A 24,675-nucleotide genomic window follows, 5' to 3' on the forward strand; every position below is an offset into this window, starting at 1 on the left:
TCCTTCGTAAGAAGAAACAAACACAGCAGCGAACAACTTCAATGGACAGAACCAGCAAAATCTCCCCAACGATGCGAAGAACAACCAAAAAAGTTTTCTAACTCAGAAAAACAGAGAAATTTAGAAGGCAATGAACTGAGAATGTGTTAGTTTCTTAATTTTCTAACTCAGAGAAACAGAGAAATGGAAAGGTTTCTTAGTTTTTGAAAAATAAAACTTATAACTGAAAAGAGAGGGAAAATGAAAAGCCACGCCTTTAATTTTCTCTCTCTCCCCACTCAGAACGTCTCCTGGGAAAGCGCTCACGCCTTAAGTGCTAGACACGTGGACCCAACGTAGGCAACAAGCAACCGCCACATAGGACAACGGCTACAACAGCTGTCAGACAGGACATCTCGACAGTCACGTCCTTTCACACAGCCGTATTAGCTCACCTATCTCTCTGACAAGCAGCTCGGTGTCAGAGACCATCCATAAACGGAACAAGCATGCCAAGGATCACGTGACTTAATAACCCGGATGACACTACCATCTCGGACATAAATATCCGACACACTGGGGGGGACTAGTGATAACGTAGCACATCTAATAGGGGCGAAGCAACCTCGCCAGGAACGAACATCGCTAAGTCAAGCATTTCACCGACCTGGTAACAATGTCCGAACTTCTCGAAATCATAGATCACATGACTTGGGGGGTCACCGGATCGAGGGGCATTCAAACATCATCCGAGACATTCATGCCTGATAAGGCCGGACCAAGGATTCTACCCGGGCTCTGAGTTATATTCAACTCAGACTTAGACCGAGCTCCGAGTTCATAAACCCGAAAGACCGGACCATATAGCCCGAGCTTCGGGATACCCTCAAGAACCAGAACCATGATAACTTGGTCCCCAAGTTATCTGGGCTTCAGGGTCTAACCGGGCTCCGAGGTCTTGCCCAGAAGCGCACGCTCGTGTACCAGATCCTGGGACCACAGAAGATCTTCTGACAGGTACGTGAAGAATGTTCCCTCTGACACACCTAACAACCCGTGCCTCCCGCAGGGATATTTTGCCACGTCAGCATAACTGATTTCTGGGACCACTGGGCTCACAGCCTGCCAGCAAGGCAGGTTTGTCCTTAAACCCTAACTATAAATAGAGGGTTTAAGGACAAACCCTAGGTAATTTCTCTTTTCTACTCTAAGAATACTCCTTTTCTCTTCTTCTTCTTTCTCTACCTCAAAACCTTACTTGAGTGTCGGAGTTGTCACGACCCAAATTATTGAGCCGAGACCGGCGCTAGGGAATGGGAGTGGTAGCTCCGCAACCCGTAGCAAGCCTAAAACCACTCTAACTTTTTCGCGGAAACGCAAACACAACTATCCTATAAACATGTAATAAGAAAGACACGTTTACAATCATAACGTACATCATATATATCACATCATCGATACAACCATAGTGGGCATCTCACTTCCGTAACTTGTACGTACTAGCCCGTCTATCGATCAATACAAAACTGACAACCAAAAGACGTCACATCAAACAAACATTAAACACGTACACAACCTATAAGACCTAATTATACTAGGCTAAGACTCGTCACACGTATACTACTGCAGCACCAAGGGGACTTGTACCCAGCACACCGAAAATGGTTTGTCTGATCCGACTCTATACACCTGAAAAACATCAATGTGAGGGGTCAGTATTTGGGGAAATACTGAGTGAGATAACACATTACTAAGGTATTATAGAAAATAACATCGCATTTAAAACAAAACACATATATACAAACATATTATACTTCGAGCATTTGATCCGATCGAAACCCTAATATCTTAGTATGCATAATGAACATTATCACAACATCTAACGATCGATCGATATGAGTCCGGGATAGTTCAACCAGCCGACTCGCAGATACAGGCCCCGGGATAGTTCAACCAGATAGGCTCTGTATCGCATGCACAAACAAGTATGATAGACGACCCATGAAATCTCTATCTATGACTTACCCGGACGTTGGTGATCACACAGCCTATTGACACCCAATAGGTAGCTTGTTTCCCACGGATCATATACTAGTTTTAAAAACTATAGTAATTCGATAAACGATTTAACGATCGATAAAAACAATGCGATAAGCGATATTTCAAACTATATATTAAACGATGCGTTTTAACACAAAAGTAAAGTGCCACTCACAACGATCGCTATTCCTTATATCCAAACGTAAGCTCCACACGTCATTAACTCTTTTAACTATTCCAGCTCGTCGATCTCGTACCTCGTTGATGTATCCATTTCCTATTCCAATCATACGTACGTTTAATATACGACTCTTAATATTTAACATACTTACTCAAAAAATCTAATTCTAATCATCGCGTTATATATCCAACTTTCTCGTTTTCTGGGTCCGTATTCCCTTTTTATGTCCGACGTACTTAAGGTCGGAAATCTAAGTCAAAACGGAGCAAAAATGCCTTTAAACGACTTCGTCCTTGGTTGTGCGAGAGCACAAGAGGATGTGTGCGTTCGCACAATAGTGTGTGCGTTCGCACACATAGGTGTGCGCTCGCACACCCTAGTGTGCGATCGCACACTCAGTGTGCTATGCACATTGTGTGCGTTCGCACACAATGGTGTGCGTTCGCACACCTTGTGTGCTTCGCACACCGTGCATTCGCACGGTCCGGAATCCGTCTCCGGCCGGTCCCGACGTGCCTATTATTGATTCCGACATGTCCCCACTTCATTATAACACATATTCCAATCCAATTCATATCAAAAACGACTATAGAAACGCGATTACGATTCGTTTAATTCGTTAAAACGAAATAACCCTAAATTACCAATTCTCAAAATAAAAACGTCAAGCTTACCTTGATTTGAAGCTTAACGATGATAGAGTATCGAATTCTGAACGAATCGATATAAAGAACTCGTGATTTGGGCGAGAAACGGCGAAACGGCGGCGGATCGACGATAATCGTCGTTTTCCTTCATCTGCTCCTGATTCTCTCCTTCTTTCCTTCTGTTCTTCACATTTCCTTATTCTTAAGGAAACATATATATAGTTTGCAAATTTGCCACTTTAATCCTTCATTTCTTTAACTTAAACCAATTCTCTTTTAAACTTTCTAATTTAACCAAACGGTTAAATTATCCTTTTAACTCGATTATCTATGTATTATTTATATCCCAATAAATAATACTACTCCAAAAATAATTATTTCCGTCGATAATCTTCCAATTTCTATTCTCGAGGCTAAATTGGCTAATTTGCACTTTGGTCCTTGAACTCTTCAAAATTGACAATTTAGCCCAAAATGAATCCGCGTCCAAATTTTAAAAGGTCTCCGATTGACCTGAAACTTTTACCACCAATACTATAAAACATTTCGCGGACCTTGGCGAAATAATTCCATTTTCGGACTTAACTGGTTAAATTACCACTTTAGTCCCTGATCTAAAGTTTGTGACTTTTCTTGATATTTTTCCTTATTTTCTTATTCCAATCCATAAACAATTACGTCCTACTCCATATTATCCTTTTCTTTAATATCCAATATATTTATTTCTGTAACTCCGGTCCTTCTCTACCGGACACGTTGCACTAAACGGCACCTGAACTTACGGGGTATTACAGGAGTGAACGTCCGGTGACCCCCGCCGGAGTTCCTTCTGACCTCTGTTTGCTTGTGGTGTGCAGGTCGTTGAAGCTCGGATCCTGTTTGGTGATTTATCAGTAATGAATAATCAAAATAACATGTGTTGGACCAAGTTTTTTTTTCTTCCTAATTTTAACTTTGACAATCAATTTAAATGTTCTAATATTATCTATTAGTGTATAGGAACCTATTAAAATTATGGTAGATCGATTCAGAGTCTCATAGCGAAAATCCAAATTTTTGGATTTTAGAGAAACATAAGCTTTTTTGTTGGCGTGACACTCCTGTGGCACGAGCGCGACCTTCTTTTCTCGGACGTGACTTATCTACTTCACGGGCGTGGCCCATTGCTTTATGGAGAAAACTTTGAGGCTTTAACATCGCAGGTGTTACTCTCCTATGTCACGGGCGTGGCATATTGTTGTTTGGTTCCAACAATTATGTTCAAACCCCCCAACGGATACTTGCTACCTTTAAAAGACTCATTGGAAGATTTAAGGACAATGATATGCCGCGGGCGCAACATGTGTATCATGGGTGTGACATTATTGTTTTTAGCACAAGATTTGTCATCTTATTTGATGACATGGAGGAGAGTCGTTGAAAATTATAAATACTCCTCAACCACCATATTTATATGGTTAGAGATTCATACACAATAATCCTCTATCAAACATTCAATATTCTATTCTTCTCATTTATTGTGCATCAGTTTAACTGATTACTTTCTTTGTTGTTGATTATCAATTTTTGATTAATCATTTAATGTTTATGGGTTTGTGATTAGTCTTGTAAAATCACTTTGTGAGTTTGTGTTTAACTCTTGAAAAACACTATTTTGTATTAGTTTGGTGTTAAGTTTAAAGGACCCCCATTAATGGATTAAAGAAAATACCAATCTTTTATTGAATAGTGGAGTATAATCGGTTTGTGATTCGAACCACTCTAAACCTTTGTGTTCGCTTCCTAGACTCTTAACCTTTCATCTAAACTTTATATTTATCTATTAAATCTAATTCCCCCCCCCCCCCCTTTTAAGGATTTCAATTGGTATTAGAGATTAGTCGCTCACTTTATTGCTTAATTGCGAGTTAAATGATCCAAATGGCTATTGAAAAATATGCTTGCACTCTTAGACCTTTCTTGATGTTACAAATTTTTCAGATTGGAAATTCAATATGGAAAGTTATCTTAAAATGGAAGGACTCATGTTTTATAATTACGTCCCTATTATCTCTTCCAACCAACCTGTTTTAATGACCCTTACTCACAAATCGATTTTCAATCATGTAATTGGTGATCAAGTAATTACAAGCATTAATTGCAATAATAAGAATTACAAGAATAAAGAAAGATATGTAAATTAGTTTTTAAGATTTAAATCATACACCCATACTAATTACGATATTCTAGATTAATGAAATTAGCTAGACATAATAAAAGTAAACAAGTAAACGAATAAGAATTGCGTAATTAAAGAAAAGGGAGAAGAAATCAAAACTTGATTTGAATTGGAAATAATCCACTTCAATAAAACCTTAAAACCCGGGGCCTTCCTTTCACCATAAGAGCAAAGAGCATTAAGGACTCCCATCTCCTCGAAAGGATGAACTAAGGCGACTACTTGATTTCAAAAAATCTAAAGAAAGTCCAAACCCGAAATATCAAAATTCGGTCCTTCCCTCTGACTATAAAGAGTCAAATAGTACTCTCTCATATGAAATCTAATATCCCTCGGCTCAGAATAGATATTATCCTTAACTTGAATTGAATTGATCCTGTACAAACTAAAAGTTATACTATGAAGAATTTTGTATTCTTATCACCCTCCACATACCATTTGACTTGAGATTTTCAAATCCACATTAATTCCACTCTTTTCTCCACGGTCCATAACTTAGCTTTGAAATTAGCAATATCAAGAAATCCGGCCTCAGTAAGAAACCTTGACTCACTTGCCACATCTCTCATGTGAACATCCTCTGCAATCTCATTAATCTTTTTGTTTTGATCCCCAAAGACCTCATGATCCATATTTTAATTTTTTTGCCTCAACTCCTTTAATCTCTGAATGAGATTAAAAGTATTAGAACATACTAAACTCCAACTCTCTTCCAACAACGCACCAAATTTCTCATGATCCCACCAAGAATCCACACAGTCAAAAGGTTTGGATCCCCAATTAAAATTATTAGCAGAACGGAAACATATAGGAACACGGTCAGATTGACCTCTAGGTAATGCCAAGAGAGACATACTAGGCCAAATAGTTCCAGCAGAAGCAGAAATTAAGCACCTATCAATACGAGACTTAGAATAAGAATTTTTCTAAGTAAAAAGTCTTCCTTGCAGAGGCAAATCTAGAAGCTCAGAGTTATTCACAAAGTCTCATAAAGCCAACATCGAAGCTGAAAAACCTGTCCCATTTAACCTTTATCCTGGAAGTAAAGTTTCATTAAAATCACCACTAATAAAAATAGTGCCCATGAATGTTAATAAAAGACTTAAGCAATTCTAAAAAGTGCTCTTTTTATTTTCAAATTACTAGCATAAATAAGAATATGACGATAAGAGACGATGCAAAAAATAAAATCCATGGCAATTCATCTAGCACCCTTTGTAATAGTCACATTACTAATTAAAACAGTGTTTCAAATAAGAACAATCCCTTCAGAGGCACCATTTGATGGGATCCAATCAAACCCAAAATCCAAATTTGGTCGCATTTTTTGAATAAGAAAAGAGTCAACCACCTCACGTTTTGATTCCACAAACCAATAAACGATAAATTATGAGCAGAAACCGAATTATGAATAAATTTCTACTTCCTCAAACTCAATAAACCACCCCTACAATTCCAAGAAAAAGAAAGAAAGAGGCATAGACATGGAAAAGAAAAAAAATCTCAAGTTAAAACATGCTTTTATATATAATATATATATATATATATATATATATATATATATATATATATATCAATTTCTGCATCGTGTCTGATCGTGAATTCATTTGAAAAATTCCCAACTCATGCCCAATGGACCAAGTCTTACTCACTTCATCCTCTGAGTTCATATGTTGAGCAGTCTCTACACCCACAACATGTTAAAGTATATCAGTATTCTAAGTTTCCCTCTGTAGAATATTCACAACTAGATTTTGCTCCTGGATTTGATCAAACTCCCTTAAATACAAAGGAGTAGCCGTCCCTGGTTTGTCCTTGTCAAACTGTTCACCTTCCATCTGCTGTTTATAACTAGCAGAGTTATGCATCCCTAAGTTTGTTATCTCGGGATAATATGCAGTATATCCCAACTGCCTATGAAAATCACCATCAGAAAATATCATAGGATTATCTAGTTTTTCTGATAAAGGTAATCGTGAGATCAATGCTCCTCCTGAATCTTGCTCCTCGAAAGATAAATTCTGGTTTAGTTGTTTATCACATGAATCCAAGACCTTTGTATCAAAAGAATTTAGCAAGTTTAATACAAATTGAAAACCTACAAATAATTTAGAGCGAAAGTTAGTGTTTTGTATGAAATTTTGTGCAAAGATGAAATGAGCTTGTTTCATTAATCTGTATGTAGAGTTTCTATTTTTCTTCTCTGACGCTGTCACTCCGCCATATGTTCAGTCACTATCATTGTTTCGAATGTTACGAACTCCAATACTCCTGAATTTCCAGTGACTTTAAAATCTAAAATAATTGCGTCATATATTACAAGAAAATGAAAAAAAATTGTTTGCTAGAAATTTAATGGCCGAAGATACAAAAAAATCCCCGTAGTTTAAAAAAATATAAGACAGCTTTTTAAATTTTTTTGAGTATAAATCGACTCTTTAATTTTTTTTGTACAAAAAAGTCCTTCCATCTAAAATCTTCGTTAACTGTTGAAAAAATTCAAAAACATCTTTAATATTTAAAATTCTTACCAATTAAAATTTTCATTTAAATATTAATAATTAAATAATATTTAAAATTAAAATATTTATTAAAACAAATCAAAATTCAATTAAACTAATTGAAACCTAATTAGACACTTAGAAATCCGATTAAATTGACTGGAACCTAATTAAACACATCAAATTTCATCTTTTTCGGCGATCAGCTCCACTACCGGCCACCAGAGACATCCCCGGAAACAGAACAACAAATCGGTTCTTCAAGAACATACCTACTATGTTCTTCATGAACATACCATCAATTATTTGTTCTCCAAGAATAGACCACCAGATCTTTTCTGAAAGAACAGATTCGGCAGGCATGCTCTTGAAGGACGGAGGCCAACGACCAGAGATTTCTCCTTCGAATAACGTTTTCAAAAAAATAAAAGAAAATTAATTGAAATATGGGTTTTGATGTGTTTAATTATATTTGAATTGGTTTAATTTTAAGGGTTTTGATGTGTTTAATTATATTAAACACATCGAAATTCAATTAAACTAACAGTATTCAATTATTTTTTAATTGTGTTTCGAAGTGTTAATTAAGTTTCGATTGATTTAATCGGGTTTTTAAGTGTTTAATTAGATTTTGATTAGTTTAATTGAGTTTTAATTGATTTTAATTTATGTTTTATTTAATTATAGATATTTAAATGAAGAAGAGGGTGAAAATGGTTAAAAAAAATCTAAATATAAAATTGGTAAGTATTTTAAACATTGATGTCGTTTTCGAACTTTTTTTCTATGTGTCACGTCATCGGTTCACTGAGATTTTGGACAAAATAATTTTTTTGTTCAATTTTAAAAGTTTGAGAATAGATTTGTACTAAAAATAAATTAAAGGGTTGTCTTGTATTTTTTGAGAAAGTTCAGAGACTTTTTATATATTCGACCAAATTTAATAGTACCATACAATTTTTAATTTTTTTTTTTATTTGTGAACCTAATTAAACACATCAAATTTCATCTTTTTCGGCGACCAGCTGCACTACTGGCCACCAGAAACATCCCCGGAAACAGAACAACAAATTTGTTCTTCAAGAACATACCTACTATGTTCTTCATGAACAGACCATCGATGGTTTGTTCTCCGGGAATAGACCACCAGATCTTTTATGAAAGAACAGATTCGGCAGGCATGCTCTTGAAGGACGGAGGCCAACGACCAGACATTTCTCCTCCGAATGACGTTTTCAAAAATAAAAGAAACTTAATTTAAATATGGGTTTTGATGTGTTTAATTAGATTTGAATTGGTTTAATTTTAAGGGTTTTGATGTGTTTAATTATATTAAACACATCGAAATTCAATTAAACTAAGAGAAATTCAATTAAATTTTTAATTGTGTTTCAAAGTTTTAATTAGGTTTCGATTGATTTAATCGGGTTTTGAAGTGTTTAATTAGATTTTGATTAGTTTAATTGAGTTTTAATTGGTTTTAATTTATATTTTATTTAATTATAGATATTTAAATGAAGAAGAGGGTGAAAATGGTTAAAAAAAATCTAAATATAAAATTGGTAAGTATTTTAAACATTGATGTCCTTTTTAAACTTTTTTCCTATGTGTCACGTCATCAGTTAACTGAGATTTTGGACAAAAGAATTTTTTTGTTCAATTTTAAAAGTTTGAGAGTCCATTTTTACTAAAAATAACTGTCTTGTATTTTCTAAGAAAGTTCAGAGATTTTTTTGTACATTCGACCAAATTTAATAGTACCATACAATTTTTAATTTTTTTTATTTGTGTATATTATATATTTTATTAATTTAATTATTATTTATTATTTAAATTAAAAAAATTCAAGTTCAACCGCTCAAAATATAAAACCCGTTTATCACCGGTTCAATTGGTTGAAATTTATGAAAAGAGGAAAAGAAATCTGAAAGAAAGAAAGAAGAATCTTTTATTTATGAAATTTCTGAAATGAATATAATTAATTATTATACATTGTATTAACTTATATTTGTGCAAAATCAAATGAGTTTGTTTCATTAATCTTAGGGCCGTTTGGTTCGCCATAAAAAAAAGAATGGGTATGTAGAGTTTCTATTTTTCTTCTCTGACGCTGCCACTCTGCCATATGTTCAGTCACTATCATTGTTTCGAATGTCACCAACTCTAATACTCCTAAATTTCCAGTGACTTTAAAATCTAAAATAATTGCGTCATATATTACAAGAAAATGAAAAAAAAATTGTCTGTTAGAAATTTAATGGCCGAAGATACAAAAAAATCTTCATAGTTTAAAAAAATATATAAGACAACTTTTTATTTTTTTTGAGTATAAATCGACTCTTTAATTTTTTTTTTTAACAAAAAAATCCTTCCGTCTAAAATCTTCATTAACTGGTGACGTGGCATATAAGGAAAAAATTCAAAAATATCCTTAATATTTAAAATTCTTAGCAATTTAAACTTATAATTTTTTTAGCACACTTCACCATCTTCTTTATTTAAATATTAATAATTAAATAATATTTAAAGTTAAAATATTTATTAAAACAAATCACAATTCAATTAAACTAATTGAAACCTAATTAAACACTTAGAAATCCGATTAAATTGACTGGAACCTAATTAAACATATCAAATTTCATTTTTTTCGGCGACCAGCTCCACTGCCGGCCACCAGAGACATCCCGAAAACTGAACAACAAATCTTTTCTTCAAGAACATACCTGCTATGTTCTTCATGAACATACCATTAATGGTTTGTTCTCCAAGAATAGACCACCAGATCTTTTCTGAAAGAACAGATTTGGCAAACATGCTCTTGAAGGACGGAGGCAAACAACTAGAGATTTCTCCTCTGAATGACGTTCTCAAAAAAATTAAAAGAAATTTAATTGAAATATGGGTTTCGATGTGTTTAATTAGATTTTAATTGGTTTAATTTTAAGGGTTTCGATGTGTTTAATTATATTAAACACATCGAAATTCAATTAAACTAACAGAAATTCGATTATTTTTTAATTGTATTTCGAAGTATTTAATTAGTTTTCAATTGATATCGGGTTTTTAAGTGTTTAATTAGATTTTGACTAGTTTAATTGAGTTTTAATTGGTTTTAATTTATATTTTATTTAATTATAGATATTTAAATGAAGAAAAGGGTGAAAATGGTTAAAAAAAATCTAAATATAAAATTGGTAAGTATTTTAAATATTAATGTCGTTTTTAAACTTTTTCCTATGTGTCACGCCATCAGTTAACTGAGATTTTGGACAAAGAAATTGTTTTGTTCAATTTTAAAAGTTTGAGAATCGATTTGTACTAAAAATAAATTAAAGGGCTGTCTTATATTTTCTGAGGAAGTTCAGAGGTTTTTTTGTACATTCGACCAAATTTAATAGTACCATACAATTTTTAAATTTTTTTTATTTGTAAAATTTTATATTTTATATTATATAATGTATTAATTTAATAATTATTTATTATTTGAATTAAAAAAATTCAAGTTCAACCGCTCAAAATATAAAACCCGTTTATCACCGGTTCAATTGGTTGAAAATTACGAAACGAGGAAAAGAAATCAGAAAGAAAGAAAGAAAAATCTTTTATTTATGAAATTTCTGAAAATATAATATAATTAATTATTATACATTGTATTAATTTATAGGCCTAATTATTTAAAAACCACCCACCTTGAACTTTTTTTTCGTTTATACCCTGACCTAGGAAAAAATTCATTTATACCCTGACGTATGTGTTTATGTTTCACCTCTACCCTGAGGCACTAAATTAACCTCTTTTTATTTAGAAAAAAATTTAAAATAGTCCTTCATTTAGAGAAAAATTCATTAATAATTAAACTTTAATTAGTTTAGGTTAAAAATGAAGAACTATTTTAAATTTTTTCTTAATGAAAGGAGGTTAATTTAGTGCCTCGGGGTAGAGGTGAAATATAAATACATACGTCAGGGTATAAATGAATTTTTTCCTAGGTCAGGGTATAAACGAAAAAAAAGTTCAAGGTGAGTGGTTTTTAATTAATTAACCCTAATTTATATCTAAATTAAATTGAAAATTGAATTGAAATTTACTTTTAAGAAAATACTAATATTTTAGTGGCGCTGTTAACCCTAATGACACCCTTTTCCCGCCATTTCTATCAGTTCACTGTAACTAACATTACTCTCTTCAATTTTGTTTGGTGAATTATTCTGGTTATGATTGATCTCTAGCTCTGGGTTTCAATATTTTAATTGATTTTAAGATCAATTCTTCATTTCATGTTAATAAATTAAGTTCAATTTTGAATTGAATTTGATAATTTTAGCTTCTTCTATTTATGATCAATTTTAGGGTTCAGGGTTACATAGTAACTAATCTCTAATATTGTCACAGGTAGATATAAATTTTGCAGCATGGGAATCCAAAATCAAGCAGAGAGCGCACAAAATCTCCTCAGGAGCAGGCTGTGTGATCCTACTTTCATCTTCAAGCCCCTCTCCGATTCTCCAGATGGAAACTATAGGTACATAGTTCCTAGAAATTCTTGTTTACAATTGAATGATGAAAATTTGTGATTCGGAGAAATTCTTCATTTTAGTAATCTCCTTTTTTTTGATTGCGTTTTCTTTTGGTTTGGCAATGTTCAGTAAGTTGAAGTTTATTATATCAAGTTCAATTGTTGAGGCATGCAACAATTCAATTCTACTTCTTGGTCCTCGTGGCTCTGGAAAAATCGCGGTACTTATTTTAGGTTGATGGGCTCTGTTGGGGTTATAAAGATTGTTCTTGTGTTTAATTTGTTGAAATAGTTTTTGTTACATACTGTGATCGTGTATTTAGGTGCTGGAGCTTGTTCTCGGCGATTTGTTGCAAGAACATCCTGATACTATATCTGTGGTATTGTGCAAGTCCTCTTAATCGTATTCTCTACTTCTTATATATGCTCGTTAGATAGGAAAAACAGTGTTACTGATTACTTGTATGTTTAAAATAGTTCCAACTAACAAAAGTAAAGGTGACACTCCACTATCCTTGCCCCCCTTCAAAGTAATTGTTGATTTGAGCTTATGTTTTCTGACTTATTGATAACATGGAAATTATATTTTCTTAGGAAATTGAAAAAATCACTGATATATGATGCAGTCTATTGAACTTATATTTCGTCTGCATGTTGCTTCATAAATGAAATGTCTTTAAGACGATTAAGAAGAGTAATAATATCAAAACGTATCTTCACGGTTGAAATTAAGCACATTGTGAATAAGCTAAAGCGGAAGAATATGATAATTTGATTAATACTTGTGTGCTAATGTAAACAACCTTCTATATAATTATAATCGTAGGATATCTAATTGATAGAAATACTGGGCTATGTGTTGCAGGTCAAATTGAATGGACTGCTGCATAGTGATGAAAATTGTGCTTTCAAGGTCATTCTTTCTCCATATTTTTTTGAGAATTATTATTGGAGAGCTAGATTTTTATGTCTGGAATTGAAATTAAACATCTTATGAGCAATTTTGTTGAGCTAGATGGAGATCTTGGAAAATGATATGGATAAATTTTGTTATATAAGCATCAAAGACAAACATACAAAAGGGTATGTTGTTTACGTGCAGTGTGTGAATCAAGGTATTCTGCCGGGTTGATATTTGAGCACCAGTAGAAGTAGTAGGACCGAATTTATTAATGCCTTTCTTTTCATAGATGGGCGCTTGGTTTTCAGTTACAAGTGAAATTTGATAAGCCCGTCTATCTGGAGTTCTTACAAGACTGCAGTTAGATTTTAAGGGATACATTTGAACGTTGACGATTGACTACATGAGAGGGGGAGTAGGCTATGCGCTATGGATCTCAACGATTGGAAATTTGTGATCATCAAAAGTGAGAGAGCTTATTATAATTGATTACGTGTATCTACTAGTAAACTTTTAGAATGTTTGGTCACTCATTAGTGTAATTGTTTAAGGTTATGCTGTTATAAATAGACTACTCTTCAGTTGACTACTCTTCAGTTGCTGTGGAGTAGTTTAATTGAAAATATCATTCAATTGTTGCTCACCATTTTCATTATAATACTTTTTATTTAGGAAACTGCCAGACAGCTGTGTTTGGAGCATCACTTATTATTCTCAAAAACGGTAAACAAATACTCTTTTCGGCCATATAAGAATTAGTTTGTGATGAAGGGCTTCAGTCCATTCTGATTTTGATATGATCCTTATAGGCATCATTTGACGATAACTCCCAATTTATGATAGCCATGTTGCAGTAAGTAAATAACTTTCATCTTGCGAGCCCATACAAATGTTGTTATTTTAAAATTTAATGCATCTGCTGTCTCTTGTTACAGGGAATGTGGATTAGCGCATAAGACCGTCATTTTTATACTTAATGAGTTTGACCTATTTACTCAGGTAAGGCTACCTTGGGCCCTTGCCCTTTAATAATGGCTAAATAGTAGTTTGGCATCCCCAATTAACTTTCGGTTTTGTAATTAATTTTATTATTATACTCTCAAGATCATTGTTAGAATTCTTAGGGCTACACATATCAAAACTGTATCATTTTGAAATTCCAGATTATGATATTACTGATTTCTGTTTCTGATTGTTTTCAGGGAAAACAACGGTTACTTTATAGCTTGCTTGATGCAATGCAAACAATAACTTCACAAGCTATTGTCATTGGTGTGAGCTGTAGACTGGTAGGTTACTCTTAGTTTGCTCGTCTCATATTTGCATTTTCCCCTTCTTTCAATTCTCCATCCTTTTTGTGTCAATACTGTCATCAAAAGTAAACGATTTAGTTCTTTTAGTTCCAACTCAGTAATAAACCTAGGAGCTCCTCTTTATGCATACTTGAATATGATAATTAAGCCAATTTAGCTAAGATACTAATGATTCTGTTAAGTGATTGTAAATCATGGTAATCAAATTATATCTGCAGGATGCGGATCAGCTTTTGGAAAAAAGAGTAAGATCTCGTTTCTCACATAGAAAGCTATTGTTTTTGCCTCCATCTACTGAAGATGTACAAAGGTGAACTTTCTGCTAAGTTTGAGAGCGACATTGCATAAAAAACATGGGATGCAAATCAACTTTCTTTCTTACTTCCATTTTTACCTTCGGATAAGCAGATTGTTAGAGCATGTCCTTTCTTTGCCGATGGACTCAGGTTTTCCAGCTGACTATGCTACTCAATTCAATGGAAAGCTTCAAGTATCCTTTACTTGAGTTATTATTTCCATCAAATGTGGTTATTTTTACAAATATGTTTCATTTCCCACCAAAGTGCAAAGAATTATAATCAAAAGAAAAGGAAAAATTAAGCCAGAATTATGCGTGAACATAAATAAGTATTTCAAAGCAACAAGTTCTAGGATATGTTGTACGGAAACTTCTCAAATCCTATTATTTGGCATTTCATTTTTGTTTTCGAAAACACTTTTGAAACTTTGGAACTCTATATTTATATCTTATTCTTATAACTAATACCATAGCACGGTTTTTCATTTCGCTGTTTTTCATTTTGGTGTTTTCATTTCCATGCTACATAGGTTGTAGGAGGTGCATGAATTATTATTTTCAAGTTTCAACTGCAACAATAACTAATCTGACATTCTTAATATGATGGTATTCCCTCCGATAACAGAGAATTGGACCATGTCAACCTTCCATGGTAGGAGGTAGTGATCTCTAAATTACTGTTGCAGGTGAAATAGTGTGTCATATTCTAACATTTAAGTTGTTGCTTTTAAATGAGTGAAGAAGTCCTTGACTTTTAACAGAAAATGTTAGCAGATGACAGATTCAAAGAAATCATAACTACTTATTTAAACTCCAATTTTACCATGAACCATTTGTTGAGATTTCTGTAAGTCCATCATCTGTTTACAGAAGAATCAAATTATGTGTGTTTACAGCTGTTAACATTATCGTACTTGATTAAATTATCCTAAAGTCGATCTTTGATATCAGATTTATGGCTATCTCGAAATGGGAACTGAAATCTGGCTTCCTTGCACTTGAGAACTTTAAAACTGCACTTTTAAGCATCCAAAGGCAGCCAAAGCAGGAATGCATAAAAGGTCTGACTTTCTTGGTATCTGTTTCTTACTTCTTGTCCTTTTCTTTGCAGCATTTGTTTTAATGAAATTCTTAGCATTTTCCCTTATTTATGGGTGTCATGTTCAATTATCTGATTTAATGCGCTATGGCAATTTGTATGTCATAATTTCATGCTTGACATGTGCTGAAGATTTCATGGTTGGATGTATTAATCTCATACTTCAACCAGGAGTGAAGAAATTTTTGGAATAATACTGTTGCTTGCACTTTAAAAAATACTGCCCACTGGAAGACATTGTTTTTTGGTTTTGTTCTTCTTTTAATTGAACAATCTTCAAAAGTCATTCAGTTTTTCATTTATTGAAGCAGATTGCTCTATACTAGAACTTTACATCCTAGTATGCATGAAGCGGTTGGAAGTGCAAGAGAAAGCTTCATATAACTTCATCTCTATAATGAAAGGTTCGTTTCAGATGTTTTATGTTACATGCGTGTTGCTGCGAAAACGCAATGATAAATATATCTGTTACATGTTACAGAGTATAAAAGCATTCATGACTCATTCAACACATCTGATTATTTTGCACACAATGTGTGTTTGCGGGTACGTAAATTTCTCATCGGAGCTCTTTTATATTGTGACGTGAGATATATTACACGGAAGCTTGTCGAGTCATCCGTTTTGGTGTTTGGTTTACGTTTTCGAAAACGCTTTTGAAACTCTGAAACTTTAAATTTATACCGTATTCTTGTGAAAAATATTGTTTTTCCGTCTTTCTTTTTAACGTTTTATGTATTAGTGTTAACGTTTCCAGGCAACAAGGGACATGATGATGATTTTAATGGTTGTCCCGCTCCCGCCCAGTTTGTTTCCTATTTCGTTAAATTCTTGATATTGTGTCTGAACTTTTGCAGGCATTTGAATGCCTTCTGCAACGAGAATTGATTTGCTTCGCGGACAACAGAGTTCATAGCCAATCTGTTGAATTTCGCCCGGTTAAGCTTCTAATCTCATATGCTGAACTACAGGAAGGGCTGAAATCATATCGTTCCTGCCCTGTAAGTACTATCTGAAATGATATTTATTTACGATAATACGAGACATAATTGAATTTTGATATCTCAATCTTTACAAGTGGCTACGAAGCATACAATTATCTTCACAAACTAACCAGTCATTGACAATGTATGGATAGATGTGCTAATTTGCTGTGGTAGTAGTCTTCAGAGTTTCATTTACCTAGGGATGTGCATTTGGTTTGAAATGAACCGAAATGAAATTTTATTTTTTTCAAATAGAATAGAACTGAACTAGTCATTTCAGTTGATATTCAGTTGGTTCGGTACTAAAACTTATGTAGGGGTGTGCATTTGGTTTGAACCAAACCGAAATGAAATTTTAACTTTTCCAAATAGATTAGAACTCAACTAGTCATTTTAGTTGATATTCCGTTCGTTTGGTACTAAAATTTTGTTCTTTCAAAAACGGACATCACTAAAAATTGAAATTTTTATAGTCAAAACTGTACCAAACCAAATTTATTGGTTTGGTCAGATCTTTGCATACTCCTACTCAGTGATTATAAAACCGGACCGGCCAGTTGAACTGGGAACCGACCAGCTAAAAACCGGACATTTGGTTGAACCGAGTTGGACCGGACTGAACCTGTGATTGACCCGGCTGAACTGGTTAAACTTTAACTCATATTTAAAATTTATTTTTTGGTGTAATTTTGTCAACTAGTTGAACCGGGAAGTGGTGGTCTCACCGGTTTGGCCACCGGTTTGGTTTTCAAAACGCTGCTCCTACTTTTACCTTTGACATTAACATTGACCTGATATCAGTTTATTAAGGTTTAGTCTTTTTTCTTTTTTGAAAATTATTAAGGTTTAGTCATTAGTACATTATTTTCATTATTTTGGCAGACTCTTCTTCCAAAACTAATGGATCGTTGAAGTCTGAAAACACCGGTAGAGGCAGCATCCATACTCGACTAGCTTCTCATTTGTCCGACCGGGGAAAGGAGGAAGTCACATTTGCTTTTGTGTATTTCAAGATGTTTGCACCAGTTGTACAATCTGTAGGCAGTCAAGGCAGGATGCCACTATTACAGAAACTTCCACTTTAACAAATTTTTGTCTATTAAGTCCTTTAATTAATACTGATGAATTTTACTTGTTTGTCTTTAGGTTAATCTTCTTCATTCTAATGTTCAAAGTTGGAGCCTTGGTGTTCTTTTTTTTTTTGGATTAAAAACGGGGTACTTAACCCAAAACTAATAGATACACCTCTTAGGAAATGCAACTCCTATCCGACATAACCTCCTTCACATCACCCGGAGGACTATTAAGCCTGTGATAACCAAGGGTCTGCTGACCACCAAAGTTGGCCAACCTGCTGCTGCTCGATTGCCTTCGCGATGAGTATGCTGAATCCGCACTTGCCACTATGTTGAATCCGCACTTGCCATTGACCTTGATGCAACTCTTTAATGTCTCTAACAAGACTCAAAAACGTATTAACATTGACATTCTCTTTAGTGATCATCTGAACCACTACCAAACTATCTACTTCCATGATAATCCTTCTTAGCCCCAACGAGTACCAAACACCCCAAAGCTCAGCCATCAAAGTCGAACATTTACCCAAATTAGCAATCCAACCATCAATCCAATTACCATTGTCACTTCGGATTAGACCTCTAGCTGCAGCCATGTTCAATACTCCCTTCATAGCCTTGTCGCTATTAACTTTGTGTCACCCTTGAGGCGGCATCTCCCACCCTATGAGCATATTCTCTTTCTTTGGACGATTATCCAAATCGTCATCAAACTGCTTGGCTTCTTTAAACTGGAAATTTTTGTACTTAATATACTGGATCGGGTTCACCTCCCTCTTGAAGGCATCATCATGTCACTATTAACTTTGTGCCACCCTTGAGGCGGCATCTCCCACCCTATGAGCAACGATTATCCAAATGGTCATCAAACTGCTTGGCTTCTTTAAACTGAAAATTTTTGTGCTTAATATACTGGATCGGGTTTACCTCCCTCTTGAAGGCATCATCGAGTAGTGCTCTATTACACCACCTCCATAAGACCCAACAGCTCACACCAAAACAGAGAGCCCAATCAATAGCTCTATTTAGATTCGATGTAGGAGCGAGATTGATGTTATTTTGTTTAACTTATTAAAATTGTAATAGTGCTTTTTTTTTTGCCTTTTTGGTTTTGAAAATGACGAGTAACTTTTTTCGGCTCTTAAAAATGATTAATCGTAAATTAAACCAAAAAAATTAGCGTGATTTCGAATTAAAACACGATTTTTAAAATTTGAAAATGTCAATTATCAACTTTCAATTTTTGCAAATTGGAATACCGACCAACCATGCAATAAAAAATGATGCCGTGAATATATATTACAATGTCAATGTTGGTGTTTTTTTTTGTGTTTTAATTTACCAAAAAATGAAAATTAATGACTGATATTATCAAATTTTAAAATTCGTGATAATTATACAAATCACGCTAATGTAAAACTTCACTCTGTTTTTTTTTATTCAATGGAAAAGGTAAAACTTCATTCTGTTTTGGGTTCTCAAAAATATAAGAGGAAATTAGACCCAGCACTATTCATGTCTACTTTATTCCCAAATATACTGTCCGGTCCTTCCTTCCCTATTAATACTGCATAAGCTGAGTTTGTTTGATAATTAACTTTTTTTTCTTTTAATATTACTGTTAACCAACTTCACTAACACGGTGTTACTCCTAACCACGATATCGACGTCGACAAAGATGAGACCGACGAAGATGTTGCCGCTGCTAAGAAAGACTACCTTAAAGAAAACAATACGGATGAAGACAACACCGTTAATATAGTGAGCCTGTGATTGTATTTGCAGATCTGTAATTCAAATTTGTTTGAGTTTTGCTATTTTAATTGGTTTGTGTTATGGGTCTGATTATTTGAGAAGATGAAATAAAAGAAAATGGACCATAAATTAGGTGAGTGGCAAAGGATATGAGGCTGTGGGTGGAGATGGAGTGTTTAGCGGTGGTGCGGGTGGTACTATTATATTTAGATTACTTGATTCATAAGTTGCAGCTTATGTGTTTGTTAAAATGCCTCTGTGGAAAAGTTTTGTAATTTTATATTTAAAAAGTCTTACTCAGTTTACTACTTTTACATCCATATGCTAATCATTATTTGTTTTACAATTATTTTTATAAAATACATTTTCAATTTCACACAGTTGTGGTCTATGTTATTATAGTTTCAATAGTTTAAAATGGGTAGTTGATAATTTTAGAAGTAAGTGGGCATGCAGTGTACTAACGGTGTATTAGTAGTTTACTAAAAGTTTTATAAATTTATTTTTTAGCGAAGTAATGAGAAAATAGAATCAGGGATAAAATCTCTTCTCCTCTGTTTAGTTTTTGATTAAAATATCGATATACTAGGCAATTTGGCTCTTTTAAATTCATTGTTAAATTAAGGGCATGGTTTATTATGAATACTCTGTTCTGTGGGTTTAAATCAAGGACATGGTTTTTTTATAAATAAATAAACTGATAGTAAATTGATAGTAAAACGATAGTAAACTGTTAGTAAACGGTTAATAAATATAACTATACTTTATAGTTAATAAATTAGCTATAATGTTTAGTCAAACTAATAAACTGCTAGTAAACGGATGGTAAATTAACTTATTTTTTAGTAAACTGATAGTAAATGATTAATGAATTAACCATACGGTTAAAAAGTAAATTAATAGTAAATTTGATTTTTAAGTAAACTTTTAGTAAACAGTTAGTAAATTGATAGTAAACTTTTTGTTAGTAAACCGATAGGAGATTTACCGTATTTTTATAAATAAAAACCGTTAGTAAACTGTTAGTAAACCGTTAGTAAATTTATTGTTTGTAAACCGTTGGTAAACTGTTAGTAACCCGATAGTAAACTTACTGGGTTTTTAAAATAAAAAACCGTATTTTTCAACTCAAAAAGTGTAATTTCGCAACTTTTAAAAGTCAAACTGTAAAAATCAACCCAAACTGGTCAAACCGTATTTTTGAGAATATTTATACACAGTATGGGTATTTTTGAAAAACTCTCAAAATATAATTATATAAACAGAAAGTATAAGAAGTAGACTCAATTATTGGCTGGAGTAACTGAAACGTGGTCGGATCCGGGGCTAGCAATACAGCCGAATAATTGGGTCCAAAAACCCAACTAAAATTTATCGGGTTCGGGTCCGAAAATCCATCCCTGCTTCCCACAATCTTATTCCATCTCCTCATCGAAAAACACTTGGTAATTACGGCGAGGAGGAGCTCCCCCGCCCAAACCTCAGCTATGCCCTTAAACCCTAAAAACCCTAAATGTCAAATTTTCCCCTAATCCCCCAAATCAAATGCCACACAAACCCATCACATAGGGCAGCCAATGAACCTCTATTCAAGACCTCCAAAACCTTTATCACTACCCATTTCTTATTTCAAGGTACGTTTTCTATCCACCATTCAGTCTACTGTTAATTCAGTTGCTGTCACTCCTTACAAAGACCTCATCTTCGCCACTATTCGAGACAAGCCGCGTGCTTTCACCAATCCAAATTGGGTTTCTACTCATTTCAGTTCTGTGATTACGGACACCAACTTGCTTATTCGTGTTCTTCGGTCGATTCGGGAGAAACCCGCCATTGCTCTGAGGTTTTTCAGGTGCGTATTGACCCAACCTGGCTTTAGAACCTCTGAGTTTGTGTTTTGTGTGATTCTTGAGATTTTGATGGATGGTCATTTGCTTAAATCTGCTTATTGGGTTGTTGAGAAAACTATTGGATTTGAAATGTTTGGTATTGTTGATGTTTTGATTGGTGGGTATTTGGATCGTCGAGTTTCGCTTAGTATTCTTGATCTTTTGATGTGGGTTTATACGAAAGAATGTATGGTTGAGGAGTGTTTGTTGGTTTTTGATAAGATGGTGAGGAACGGGTTGTTGCCGGATGTGAAGAATTGGAATAGGGTTCTTAGGATACTTAGGGATAGAAATCGTTTAGTTAAAGCTAAGGAAGTTTACAAAATGATGGGTGACTGTGGTATTAGGCCGACTATTATTACTTATAATACAATGCTGGGTTCCTTTTGTAAGGAAGGGGAATTGCAGCAAGCGTTGGACCTTGTTTTGGAAATGCACGAAAGAGGATGTTATCCGAGTGATGTAACATATAACATGTTAATTAATGGGTTGTCGAAGAAAGGGGAATTACAGCGTGCTAAGGGATTGATTGGGGAGATGTTGAAAGCCGGATTAAGAGTTTCACCATACACCTATAATCCTTTGATTTATGGCTATTGCAAAAAAGGGTTGCTTGCGGAAGCATTAGCCCTTTGCGAAGAGATGGTAGCTAGAGGGGTGTCTCCTACGGTGGCAACTCATAACACAGTTATTTATGGCCTTTGCAAGGGAGGGAAAATGAACGATGCTAGACAGCGGTTGATAGATATGTTAAAGATGAATATGATGCCCGATGTAGTTTCGTACAATACTTTAATTTATGGGTATTGTAGGTTGGGGAACATACATGAGGCCTTTCTTCTGCTGGACGAATTAAGATTTCATCAAAATCTATGTCCTACCGTTATCACGTATAATACTCTTATAGATGGACTCTGCAGACTAGGGTACTTGGACGATGCTCAAAAGCTCAAAGAAGATATGTTCAATTGTGGGATTCGTCCTGATGTTTTTACTTACACAATTTTGGTAAATGGGTCTTGCAAATTGGGAGATCTGTCAATGGCTAAGGAATTTTTTGATGAGATGCTGCATGCGGGTTTGGCTCCAGATCGATTTGCGTATACAACTAGAATAGTAGGTGAATTGAAGCTTGGTGATGCAGACAACGCATTTAAATTGAAAGAAGAAATGCTAGCAAATGGTTTTCCACCAGATGTTATCATCTATAATGTCTTTGTGCACGGGCTTTGTAAATTGGGCAATTTAGAAGAGGCGGGTGAATTGTTGCAGAAGATGATGGATGATGGCCACACTCCTGATCATGTGACATATACTAGCATTATACATGCTCACTTGGAGAATGGGTATCTCAGAAAAGGAAGAGAGGTATTCTACGATATGCTGAGCAAAGGACAAGCCCCTACAGTAGTTACATACACTGTATTGATTCACGCCCATGCATTAAATGGGAGGTTAGGGTGGGCGATTAAGTTTTTCTCGGAGATGCAGGAGGAAGGAGTTATCCCGAATGTAATCACCTATAATGTCCTCATAAATGGTTTTTGCAAAGTTAGGAGAATGGATGTGGCATACAAGTTTTTCATGGAAATGCAGGAAAATGGAATCGTCCCTAATAAGTATACCTACACTATATTAATAAATGAGAACTGCAACATGGGAAATTGGCAGCAGGCCTTGAGATTATATGCACAGATGCTGGATAAAAAGATTCAACCAGATTCTTGTACGCACAGTGCATTGTTAAAACAACTAGACAAAGATTATAAAGCGCAAGCAGTTCAGTTTATTGAGAGTTTAATTCAAGACAATGATAAAACTATTCATTCGAACACTTGATCCGCCTTTGACAAAGTGGTCTGGGTTTCATAGGTGGCTGGCACAAGTGCAGCAGACCTGTCTCCTCAACCTCTTATGCAGCAATCGATATATTTTCTAAAATGATTCATCAAGTAAGAATTCTTTCCTTTTAGTCCACTTCTCTGGCGTGTTGTGTTCATGCATAATTGTGATTCTAATTTTTTAAATTATCATACAGATGGATATGGCATGCAATTGCTGATTTGACTGTGTATCGGTTCAGGGTTGGTAATCTTTGAATCCATACCTGTGTTCACTAATTGATAATTTGCTGCAAGTCGTAATATATAGATCCTCATTTCAACTTGTTACATCAGACGCTGAAATAAGCTGCAAGATTGACTACATTATACAGATGAAATTCAAGTGTATATCAGGTTATTCCTGATGATTCTTTCACCAAATAATTTGCATTTGTTCATTCTTTTCAAATTTTGAGGAATAATAAAGGGGAGCTGGGATACAATTTCTTTTGCAAAGATGTAAGCATTTGTATCAACCATCAAGGTAAAATTTTGCTCCGAATCCACTTTTTTGGAAGCTCTATCTCCTAAGCTTGTGTACCCTTCACTACTTTAAATTCTATAGTTCTGTGACTGAAGCATCTTTATGTTCAGACAACACCACCTTGATTTTGTATAGCTAACAGAAAACAGTTGTTATTTGAATTTGAAATGCTAAAGAGAAAGGGGGTACTGGAGAAAATACATATTTAATTCATTATAACGAAGAGTAATTCTTTTGCTCACATGCTTTGGGTTCTTACTGTTCTGAACTGTTCCTGCTTTTACTAAATTATTGTTTGTGAATACCATTTCTTCCATGCACAATCTGAACGGTTTGCTGTTTTCATGTTGGGAAAAGGGTCATATATGCCCCCAACGTTTGACTGAAGATCATTTATGCCCTCATGGTTCGAAAAGGTGCAAATATATGCCCCTCACGTTTTTAGATGGACTCATTTAGGCCACTAATGTTTATTAGAAAAGGGTCATATATGCCTCTAACTGTGTTAAGTGTAAGGGCCTAAATGAGTCCATCTGAGAACATTAAGGGTATATTTGCACCTTTTCAAACCATATGGGCATAGCTGATCCTGAGCCAAACTTTAGGGGCATATATGACCCTTATCCCTTTCATGTTAGATGAAGAGTTTGTGTTTTGTTTTATTATCATGCTAGGATGGTAATGATGATTATTAGGATCTTGATTTTAGAATTGTTTTATTGGAGATGTGATTGCAAAAAGAGCTTGGGCTCTCACTGCCTTCTTCCTGAGAAGGAGGCAGTTGGCTTGCTATTGGGAGGGCTCAAAAGAATGGTTTTCGAGGGAAATAGGTTCCTTGTGAACTCTGTTGAATAGTTGAGGTTTTCTATGATACTTTAATATAAAATCTGTTATTGTTATCTCAAGTTT

The 24,675-nt window shown here is 34.4% G+C and overlaps 2 protein-coding genes across 3 annotated transcripts; both read left to right on the plus strand.

Annotated features, from left to right (window-relative positions):
- Positions 1-11,958: 11,958 nt before the first annotated feature.
- On the plus strand, positions 11,959-17,824 carry LOC126675329 (origin of replication complex subunit 4). The gene is made up of 16 exons (XM_050369953.2): positions 11,959-12,088; positions 12,213-12,303; positions 12,406-12,462; positions 12,948-12,995; positions 13,656-13,706; positions 13,793-13,836; positions 13,919-13,982; positions 14,186-14,272; positions 14,515-14,606; positions 14,705-14,786; positions 15,356-15,441; positions 15,546-15,655; positions 16,005-16,097; positions 16,175-16,239; positions 16,551-16,694; positions 17,562-17,824. The coding sequence occupies exons 1-16, from the start codon at positions 11,979-11,981 to the stop codon at positions 17,589-17,591; spliced, it is 1,254 nt and encodes a 417-aa protein (XP_050225910.1). The 5' UTR covers positions 11,959-11,978; the 3' UTR covers positions 17,592-17,824.
- Positions 17,825-20,816: 2,992 nt separating this feature from the next.
- LOC126675326 (pentatricopeptide repeat-containing protein At1g22960, mitochondrial) lies at positions 20,817-24,007 on the plus strand. 2 transcript variants are annotated; one of them, XM_050369946.2, is made up of 2 exons: positions 20,817-23,351; positions 23,438-24,007. In XM_050369946.2, the coding sequence occupies exon 1, from the start codon at positions 21,088-21,090 to the stop codon at positions 23,236-23,238; it is 2,151 nt and encodes a 716-aa protein (XP_050225903.1). In that variant the 5' UTR covers positions 20,817-21,087; the 3' UTR covers positions 23,239-23,351; positions 23,438-24,007. The 2 variants fall into 2 exon arrangements, with proteins under 2 accessions (XP_050225903.1, XP_050225904.1); XM_050369947.2 differs by having other exon boundaries at positions 23,483-24,007.
- The last annotated feature ends 668 nt before the right edge of the window (positions 24,008-24,675 follow it).

This window comes from Mercurialis annua, linkage group LG3 (assembly GCF_937616625.2).
Source record: "Mercurialis annua linkage group LG3, ddMerAnnu1.2, whole genome shotgun sequence".
In the NCBI taxonomy this organism is placed as follows: Eukaryota; Viridiplantae; Streptophyta; class Magnoliopsida; order Malpighiales; family Euphorbiaceae; genus Mercurialis; species Mercurialis annua.

What these genes read in the sequence shown, in the direction of transcription:
- LOC126675326 (XM_050369946.2), top strand. Translation starts at nt 21,088, where the DNA reads ATGAACCTCTATTCAAGACCTCCAAAACCTTTATCACTACCCATTTCT.
- LOC126675329 (XM_050369953.2), top strand. Translation starts at nt 11,979, where the DNA reads ATGGGAATCCAAAATCAAGCAGAGAGCGCACAAAATCTCCTCAGGAGC. An exon ending in ATCCTGATACTATATCTGTG is followed by an intron (nt 12,463 to 12,947) that starts GTATTGTGCAAG and finishes TATGTGTTGCAG; the next exon opens with GTCAAATTGAATGGACTGCT. An exon ending in AATTCAATGGAAAGCTTCAA is followed by an intron (nt 14,787 to 15,355) that starts GTATCCTTTACT and finishes GACTTTTAACAG; the next exon opens with AAAATGTTAGCAGATGACAG.